Source organism: Pistacia vera, unplaced genomic scaffold, assembly GCF_008641045.1.
Source record: "Pistacia vera cultivar Batoury unplaced genomic scaffold, PisVer_v2 Contig754, whole genome shotgun sequence".
NCBI classification, from domain to species: Eukaryota; Viridiplantae; Streptophyta; class Magnoliopsida; order Sapindales; family Anacardiaceae; genus Pistacia; species Pistacia vera.
The window spans coordinates 291,486-302,007 of NW_022196617.1; the positions used below are offsets into that span (position 1 = coordinate 291,486).

A 10,522-nucleotide genomic window follows, 5' to 3' on the forward strand; every position below is an offset into this window, starting at 1 on the left:
GATCTCACCTTAGTTGGGATATCTTGTTGATCTGTCAAATACTATCATTTTCATAATAGCAACTTACATTGAGGGTGTGGAGTGTAGTTCTGAAAGTGAGAGGGTTGACTGAAAGTTGAGTGGTGTCAGTATGATTTTCTTCTATGATATTTAGAGTTGCTATTAGAATACAGCGGCATGAAATACTGAACCAAACATATCCATGAGTCAGTTTGCTTGATTTGTTTCACAACTTTCTGTAACTATGTCATCTTTTGTTTCATCGCTTGTAGAAGTGGCTCAATTCTTGGTTTGGAGAAAGACTTGAGTGCATTTTATGTATCAAATCATTATGTTGATGTCGTGCATCCACCCACTCATTTATTGACACGAGGCTATTTTTCTAAAAGAAAAAAAATTATCTCCACTTTTACAATTTCTTTTCACATTCATGTGTGTCTAAATGTGCGGTTGGATGCACCACATCAGCATAATGACGTGGTAAGTTTTTCTTGTTGGTTGGAGAGGATTGATTTGACTAAACCAACCTAAATCAATGCCTTGTACAGATTATATGCTTCGTGGTAGAAGGTGTTAGTACACGTGATATGCTTAATACAGCTTTTTTTTGGCTTTAAACATTTCATATTACAACCGTGTAATGAGCGTTGCTTGCTTGAATTGCTGTTCTAGCTCAGTTTGGCACAATTAGCCAAAACTAATTTGTTTCTTATTAAGCTCCAACCTTTTGATTGCTTTGTGGATTTCTAGTTCGTTGATGTACCTATTTATTTTCCTCTTATATCATAGTTTAACAGTGTCATATTTAATAAAATAACCTGAATGTTCTTCATGTCTTACTGTTTTCATTTGCATGCACTTATTGTTCAATGTACACAAAGGATGAGTCGAGACTCAATCTTTGAATTTCTTTTCATCTAAAAGTTTTCAACTTTTATGGTGCAGGAGAGGTGAAAAAATGGAAAATGATGAGACTGGATGCCAAGCTCCTCCTGAACGCCCTATTTTGTGCATCAACAACTGTGGCTTCTTTGGAAGTGTGGCAACGATGAATATGTGTTCCAAATGCTACAAGGATACGATGATGAAACAAGAACAAGCTAAGCTCGCTGCATCATCTATTGGAAGCCTTGTGAATGAATCATCAAGCAGCAATGCAAGTGAACCTGTTGCTGTTGCTGTTGCTGCTGCTGCCACTGTGGATGTGCAAGTTAGTTCAGTGGAGTCAAAAGTCATCTCTGTGCAGCAGCCCTCATGTGGTTCAAGCTCAGGGGAGAGTGTTGAGGCAAAGCCGAAGGAGGGTCCTAACCGGTGCAACAGTTGCAAGAAGCGGGTTGGCCTGACAGGATTCAAATGTCGCTGTGGTAACATGTTCTGTGCATCACATCGCTACTCAGACAAACACAACTGCCCCTTCGATTACCGCACTGCAGCACGGGATGCAATAGCGAAAGCAAACCCTGTTATCAAGGCAGAGAAGCTTGATAAAATCTAAATCGAACGAACGTTTCAATTTTACCAAAAAAAATAGTGATGGTCATTTTCATCTGTGGGGCTTCTTCGGAGTTGGCCGCGTATGTTATCAGGTGTCCTTATTTATTGTTATATATGATGCTGGAGAGGGGAATGAATGAGAGTTAGGACATCTCTGCAAAGTATGAAGAACTCTATATCTTATGATTGGCGAGAACTTGTATGTTGGCTTCAGTGTTTAGGGTCTGAATCTCTGTGGTCTCTGGTTTGATGGACTTTTTGTCTTGGCTAGCTGTGAAATGTATGTCATGTCATATGGCATATATTCTCTCTTCTAGCAGTTTCTGTTAAATTGGTTGTGCAATTTCCAGATGATATGGAAAGTAAACATCCATGGAATTTCTTGTGCCTAGCTTTGTAAATTTTTAATTCTGCTTTTGTTTTTTTATTTTTATTGGCGTTTATTTCATTTGGGTATGTATTTGAATTGTGTTGTGTGCGAATTGATTGTTTCTTCTGTAGTGTCAAAGGAGTAATAACACATTGATTTTGATGGATCCTACATAATACAAAACAACCCACGTGGTTTGTTGGATTACAACGTTGGAAAGCCTTAGGCTTAATATTGTTGACACATGACAGGACACGTGTCTCATCTTAGGATGATAAAGGCCAAATTATCTAGAGATATTTATCTTACTTCTATTAAAAAATCTAAACAGTTTTTATCTTATAAGGATCTAAATCTTACTTTTAAGTGGTGTTTTTGAGAATGTTATATTAAATATGTTTGGTTGGATTGGAATAATTAATATGTTTAGTTGGGAGAAATAAAAGAATTTTGGAAGAAGTTTTTTATTGAATTATCTTTCTGTTTTAATATTATTAATTGTAAAATTATAAAAAAATGTAAATGATCTAATTATCTTTCTTTTTTAATATTATTAAGGGTAAAATTATAAAAAAATTTAAATGATCTAATAATTTAAAATATTCAAGTAATGGGTGGTATTCAAATTTCTGAATACTATTGGTATTAGAAGATTTATTATTTGACAGGGTAACCTTAGGGATGCAACTCATATTATAGAAATAAAACAAGAGACACCGAACCAAATTACTAATATTTGTGTTGTAGATAATATGTAAGGACTGTTTCATCCTTATCCTCTTTGTTTTTTAAAGGAAGAAAAACACCCCAATAATTCCTCAAGACAGCAAGCAATTGCAGTAGCTATTTCAGCTATCAGACTTCAAAATAAAACAGGTTACATGGCCCAAGGACTCCAGGTAACTAAAGACTAATCTTGATAATAAAATAACATTTTGGTTCCATTCGAGTTTGTTTCTGGTGCTTATATTTTTGCACTCAACTCGTAAAACATTATTATACATGAACTATTAACTATAATAATTGCTTCTTCTTGTTGCGATATTGTAAATATATATATGTAGAATTCGAGTTAAAGGTAGATAGATAATATCACCTAATAATATTAGTTTTTTTAAGGGTTAATAAACGCTCGACTTGTCACAAGTGATATCAAAGTAAATTCTCATCCCTTGTGTAAATCATGAGTTTGATCCCTACATCTCAGATCCTTTTATATGATGATTTGATATAAAGGTATATAGTCCCCACTGGAACAAAATGCCTAGGCGTATATGGTCTTCATTAGGCTTTATTTTGTCTAATACATTACTTCACCAAACACAAAATAGTATTATAATTTATACAGTCCTATCCATTACCAATCCATTAATATACATTTTAATCTAATCCCATGAAGTTAATCCAGTCCAATACGGTGCGACAACACACCCTATTATATGTTTCTAGTGTTGGAACAAATTTACCAACATATCTTCTCAGCAAAATCCATGAAAGCAATACAAAGCTCAGTCTTTAGCTTAACAACAAGAACATTGCAACATTATGTTCCAAAATTTCAATTGAACTAGGTCAAAATTTGTATCAAACTCTTGAAAGGAGATTCAGTGGGTAAAACATGCATTAGTTTTACATTCTCACATTGTAAGTTATTCTCTACTCTCATAGAGCTCGAAAGTCCAATGAGAAAGCATGCTAAAAGACAGAAATTAACTCTATCAGTGAAAATTAGAAGCAATTCCACCAGATTCTGCTTCAAGATATTTGCATATCCTCTCCATAACTTCTCTACCCTTAACACTATTCTGCATGAACCTTTCAGCACATCGTTGCTCCACCTTTTCTGCCATTGATGCCAGTGCTGATAATGGTTTAATGCGAATACTAGTCTCCTGTTGGCACACAGTCCACCCAGTTGGATTTTCTGGGTGGGGTTCATATCTGATCTTTTCCTCTACTTCTATGAACTTTTGGAGACTAATGTTGCGGGTTGTGAGTTGCATTGACTTTGATTGAGCATCCACAACTGTAGATTCAACACAGTGACAGATATCTTGACCAACAATTTTGCGTAAAAACCATGGTCCTGGGGCATGTATAGTAAGGGCACGAGTTGTGTAAAGCTTCCCGGAGAGAGAATCGAGCTTGTGGCTCAGCGTATCCACTTCAAGTATATGGGACAACGTACGCTTGTTCTCAGGGTCAGCAAACTTGCGCCAAGATGCAGAAGTTACCCGCTCCCATGGGTGCTTGTAAACATGATCTTGTGTGTATGCTTTCACCATCACGATCTATTTAATGTCTGTCATTGTGAGAAAGGAGCACTTAGTGAGTTCAAACAATTCAAATAAAACATTAAATATTCAGGTATGGTCCAATCAACCATTCCACAATAATAATACTAATAATAATAACAAAAAATAACGCTAATACATGAAACGCCTCCAAAGAAAGCCACTATCCAGTCCAAATGAGAATCTATTTTTTGGTCATCATATATTATATCTGTACATTTTTCCTCATCCCCTTGCTCTTCATTCAATAATTTCAAATCACTTCCAAGGTTGCGATTTTGGGAAGCTAAGTCAAATCTTTCTTCTTAAATTTAGGGACCTTGTTCTTCCTAATCACTGCTACACTTTTGAGGCCAGTGAATTTTACAGAGCTGGGATCATCAAAATAGCTAGTTTCCTCATGTTTGATTTGATCACCGTATGGGTTAGATGACTCTATTTATTCTCCTATAACAAATGATAGTCTGTTTAAGACAAATCACCTACGTATTCAAATGGACAAATTTCATTCAATTTATTCATCAGCCAATAGCGTTGATTATATATTTAAGGAAAACAATACCTATGGCCTAAAGGATCAGCATAAATGAAATTATCTTCAAAACTAAGAACTATCACTCAAGAGAAAAAACCCTAATTAGTAACTCTTGTCCAGTTAACAGCCACTCACGCATGTAACACCACGCATAAATCATAATACTTAATCAAGAACACAGAGTCCATGTAACAACACAGGATTCTTCAGAAGCTCATCCTCTTCAACTGTCTCACAGTATAACAACGACAACAGAACTTAGAAACTAAAAACCTTTCCAAAGACAACAATAGATCATGAAAAATCCATAACACAATACAATATTACATAAACCTACCCTGACATGTATCAGAAGGCACATTAAGTACAATAAAAGGAAAAAAAAAAAAAAAAACCTGCACTGTGCCTATGCTGATAATTCAAAAGCACTGATGATTCAAAAGTAATAACTATAATTTTAAATTAGATTTGTGATGTCTAATTTTGTTCATCAAGCCAAAATTGAAAAACAACAATGAACAAAGATGTATCAATTAGCAATCAAACACAAAGACTTATCACAAGACTAAACCATTCAGAACCCAAACTGGGTTCTCCCAGAAACGTAAAACCCATCATTCAGTCAAACCAAAGAACCCAAAATCATGAACTTGGTACAATTAAATTCAATTCAATTAATGGCGACACCAATTGCAGAAAAAAAAACTGAGTCTTTTCTAGACCAAATTCTTCAGTTCTAATATCGAAAGATAGCATAAGCATAATTTCAGATCAGAAATCACAATGAGAGAAAAAAACAAACCTTTAACGCCTTGAAGATGATCTCTGCTATTAGTGATTCGACGATATTAAGGAAGTGGAAAAGAAAAGTCAGTGGGGTTTCCTTGTACTTTCTGTAATATATTCGTGTTGTACATTCAAGACAAGGTTGTCCCGCAGTATGAGTCGACGTAGGTACAACCATGTGATGCAAGATCTGACGTAAAATACTTTAAAACCCACTATGTTTTGCGTTATATTAAGGGCATGTTTGACTTATTATTTCTGCTCATATTCCTAATCCTATTCTCCAAATAATGTTGGGCACATTATTCTAGAAATATTATCTTATTTTTTTAATTATTTTTAGATCCAATGAGGTTATTAATTTCATTAAATACCCCATAAAAAAAGTTTAAAAATTAACAAAAATACCCCTATAACCCATACTTGTCAGATTCTGACAACCACCATCAGTGGTAGCCGGAATCTGCCACAACGGTGAATTACCGATAGGAACTGGCCGATAATTCACCGATCTGGCTGTCAGCGACGGCCAAAGATGGCTATCGTTTTGGCCTTTTTCGATCGTCGCAGCCACAACATGCCGTAGATCTGGCCTTTTCCAGCTAGATATAATGACGCGTTATGACACAGATCCGAGCGGTCTGTGTCGTAACACGATTTTCCGGCCAGATTCCAGCGGTGGTGGCCGGAATCTGGCACTGTAGGTGGTGAGGTATTTTTGTCATTTTATATATTGGGTGTTTAATTAAATTAGTAAACCTAGGGGCTTTTTTATAAATTTTTAAATTTTACCTCATAATACTCTCCTATTCAACTACCGAATATTATTCCCAAAATCCTATCCAAAATAATAAATCAAATGCACCTTAAAAGTCTAATTCTTTTAGAAACTAAAATCAGACCCCCAAGTGTCTGCGTTATATCTATATGAAGCAATATTAATTTATTCTTTTTATTATTATTATTATTATTATTTGTAAGATAGAAAGTCAAGATAAAAATAAAATTATATGATTTTTCATGTTATACTTATATAATGATTTGTTATAGGAATATTAACGGAAAAAATTAAAAAAACATAAATACCCACTACAAATACTTATAGAAGTAAAAATAAATAAAAATTAAGATTATTAAATTAAGGTTAAAAAAAATCAAAAAATTAAATTCACTACAAAATTAGAAATAGTTAGGAAACCATTTGTATTTTTGAATTATTATAAAAATTAATACAGAAATCTTTTTAATTTTATTATGAATTTAATCTGTAATTAAAAATATTTTTAAAGTTGTATAAAAATATAAAGCATTACATGCTTATCACATACCATATAAGTTATTTTTAAACTTGTGTCTCCTTTTAATAGTTTCATAAAATATTGTCCCAAATTAATAGTGTCCTTTTTTATAGGCAGAACGACTTACACCTACCCAAGGTTTGGAGAAATGATGATTAGTACCCAAAAGGTTTCAAAAAGACAAACATGTACCTTTCGTTAGGGAAAAGACTAGAGTGCCCTTTGAGAAATATTAGTCTATTTTTGGAATTACTTTTAGACCCCTTAAGTTTATTAATTCCATCAAATACCCCCAGAAAAAGTTTGAAAATTAACAAAAACACCCCCACCCACCCATACTTGCCAGATTCCGACAGCCACCACCGGTGGTAGTCGGAATCTATCACAACAGTCTACGCCACCACCGGAAATGGCCGATAGTTCACCGATCTGGCCTTTTTCGGCCAGATCCACCACGGATATGGCCGAAAAAGGCCAGATCTAGCCGTCGACGACCGCAACAGTCCATGGCCGTCGTTGTCTGTCAACGATGACCACACTTTGGCCGTCACTTTCCGGCCAGATCTGGCTTTCTTACGTCAGATCTGGCCTTTTCCGGCCAGATCCACTATAGATCTGGCCGGAAAAGGCCAGATCGGTGAATTACCGGCCATTTACGGTGGCGGCCGCCAGAATCTGGCAAGTATGGGTGAGTAGGGGTGTTTTTGTTAATTTTTAAACTTTTTTCTGGGGCTATTTAATGGAATTAATAAACTTAAGGGGACTAAAAGTAATTAAAAAAATAGACTAATATTTCTCAAAAGGCATTCTAGTCTTTTCCCTAATGGAAAGTACTTGTTTGTCTTTTTGAAACCTTTTGGGTACCAATCTGTCGTATCTCCAAACCTTGGGTAGGTGTAAGTCGTTTCCCCTTTTTTATATTATAATGTCTTTTTGTGTGACACCCTTATGTATTGGATCTTTAATTCACTAAGATCATTGATTTATTGTTTCCTATCCAACCATTGCCGGATTGCTAACAATAATTTTATCAAAAAATCACTTAAAATCAGAAAAAAAAAAAATCTAAGCCAATCAAATTAAAAATGTTTTTATATATTGTATTTTAATATTTAATAAATAAACTTAACATGAAAATTTTGAACACTAGAAAAAACTATAGATAATAATGGATCCAGAAATTTCTGCTAGGGTGAACCAAAATAAAAACTAATTACACATTAATATTTTTGTCCATTAATATTTCGTTATGGTAGACCAAAATCCAGAAATTATAAATATTAGTATTTTTTTTTTTTTTAAATTGAGGGTGGGCCAAGTACTGGATCCGCCCCTGACTGCGTATATACACAATAATCTCTAGTTATAACGTTTTATTATTAATTCAATTAAGATCATTTTCACTTGTTAAACTAAAATAATATTTTACAAATAAGGGTCCAAAGCTGAATCAATCTTTAGTACAAATGTTTTGAAGTTTTAATATGCAAATCAAAGATGAGCAATCGCTCGCCACCTTTACAAAATGCAAAATCAAAAGTTAGCCAATAATCATTCAACTTTGATCTATAAGATAAAATTTTGAAACGTTCATATTTGAGAATTTTCATTTATATGTATTAAATATAAATTTATAATTCATTTGATATTTTTGTTTTATTAATGACTTGTATCACTTCTATGATGACCTTGACCATAAATTTAAAGTCTTATTAACAAGACATTTATAGAGCAATTTAATATTAATGGAAATACTTGGCATAGTTATAGCAAAATCCCTTCACGATCCCGAAAACAAGGACTTACTGGGCCATTATTGGGCCGGGTTTTTCTTTAGTACTAAATCATGGACTTTATAAGTCCATAATATCATTAACTATTGCAAGCCTTTCATAGTCATCTCATTTAAGGTTAAGATTATCAAATAAAAACAAATTCATAAATTTACATCTCATTTTTCAATCTATTTAGTATTGAAGGGACAAAAATAAATAAATAATTAATCAGTTATTATTAGGCCTTAAATTTAAAGCTAATTACTATGAAGGGAGACAATATTAATTATATTATTAGATTAAAAATAATTTTAGTAGAATGCAAAACCTCGTAATTGCTATTCCCTAATAATAAATAACCCTTCATGGATATAGGGAGGGGGTTCTTAATAATTTAATAATGAAATAAAATATATACTTGGAGCTCAAGAAGTATTATTATATTTTAATCAGTAAATGAAATGATATCTCTTGCGGATATTTTTGTGATAGATATTGTAAATAAAACTACAAGATTTCATGCATAATAAAGCACTAAATTAAATGATTACAGTCACTATAGTTTATAAACATTATATTTCCCAGTAAGATCCAAAATCCTATTGAATCAATCAATGAAGAAAGTCAAAATTATATTTGAAAACCATTTCTTCCTCCCTCCAATCTAGGATCCCATCATCTATATTATTATCTTTCTTAAACCATATTTACAACTAGATATATGGTTAATTATATTTGTACACACGCACGCACATAGATATATAAATTTGATATATAATAGGAAAATAAGAATTTTTTTATAATAAATGGAAGCCAACAGGCCACATGCGAGTCGACATTGTTGTTTGGATAATCGAGAACCAGAATTCTAAATCGATAATCTAGACTTAGAAATTGGGAATACACATCTATGCTGATTGAGATTTTGTTAAATTAATAATTATATAAAAATATAGACACACATGGTGATCCATATATGGAGCGATCTTCCCCAAGTATATTTATGGAAGCCCTAATTAGACTACTATCTATCTATATGTATATAGCTAGATCTCAAGATCTCATTCCTTTCGCACAATTTTAATTAACTAATCATTACAACATTTGTACCGAGCTCACTCTACAATTCTGTCCAAATCAAACCTCTCAAATCTTTTTTTTCATAACTTAAAACTTTTATAAACTATATTCAATGACCCTTTTGTATGTAGCTTTTAAATTCCATATTCATACAAAAGATATATCACATTTCCCCAAGAGTATAACATGAAGAGAGTTTTATTTATTTTATTTGTTGCATGTTAAATAATCAAACTTAAAACACTAAAGTTTAATAGCTCATTCTTCTTCTTTTTCAAATCACTGAATATAATGGAGATTTTTGCTTTTTTAATTTGCAAAACATTCTGACCTGATCAACTACTTTGTGACGATTGCTTTCTGAGTGACAATGAGGAATTAAATTATTCCCGTTGGTGCAGAGTCGAACTGTGGTTTCAGGCTTATTTTTGTTAAATTAAAACAAGAATGTCTAAATTATATATAGTGTTTATTGGGTAATGCTACCCGCCTTGGCTACTGGAAGAGTCGGAACTTTAATGAAGCGTAAAGGATGCTGACATTACCATCTTAATTAATAGGGGTGGTTTAGTTGCGGCATCCGAAAACCTAACAAATTTATTCTATGATATTTTCAATTCACATTGTATATTTTAAGGAGGGCAATAAATATCTACACTAATGCTGCTATATGGTTAGTAGACATAACCAATCCTCAAGGAAGTGAATTTAATGTATTATACAATTTGAATTTTCTTTAGAGATTTACACAGTGTGTACTCAATATAATATAAGGATATGTCACATCATCCACGCACACTAAACTAATAATATTATGTTAGGGAGAACGACATGTTCCCACACAAGGTTTGACAAAACGATACTTTCCCACTCGGCGTTATGTTTTGTTA

At 33.1% G+C, this 10,522-nt stretch overlaps 2 protein-coding genes across 2 annotated transcripts; one reads left to right on the forward strand and one right to left on the reverse strand.

The window, feature by feature from the left end:
* The first annotated feature begins 913 nt into the window (after nucleotides 1-913).
* On the forward strand, nucleotides 914-1,929 carry LOC116115840 (zinc finger A20 and AN1 domain-containing stress-associated protein 8-like). The gene has a single exon (XM_031401972.1). The coding sequence runs from the start codon at nucleotides 959-961 to the stop codon at nucleotides 1,493-1,495; it is 537 nt and encodes a 178-aa protein (XP_031257832.1). The 5' UTR covers nucleotides 914-958; the 3' UTR covers nucleotides 1,496-1,929.
* Nucleotides 1,930-3,247: 1,318 nt separating this feature from the next.
* Nucleotides 3,248-5,606, reverse strand: LOC116115833 (protein slowmo homolog). The gene is made up of 2 exons (XM_031401966.1): nucleotides 5,496-5,606; nucleotides 3,248-4,166 (listed from the first exon to the last, which is right to left on the reverse strand). Exon 2 carries the CDS (start codon nucleotides 4,147-4,149, stop codon nucleotides 3,583-3,585), a length of 567 nt encoding a protein of 188 aa, XP_031257826.1. The 5' UTR covers nucleotides 4,150-4,166; nucleotides 5,496-5,606; the 3' UTR covers nucleotides 3,248-3,582.
* Nucleotides 5,607-10,522: the final 4,916 nt, after the last annotated feature.

Excerpts from the sequence above, each read along its gene's own strand:
- LOC116115840 (XM_031401972.1), top strand. The coding sequence starts at position 959 with ATGGAAAATGATGAGACTGGATGCCAAGCTCCTCCTGAACGCCCTATT.
- LOC116115833 (XM_031401966.1), bottom strand. The coding sequence starts at position 4,149 with ATGGTGAAAGCATACACACAAGATCATGTTTACAAGCACCCATGGGAG.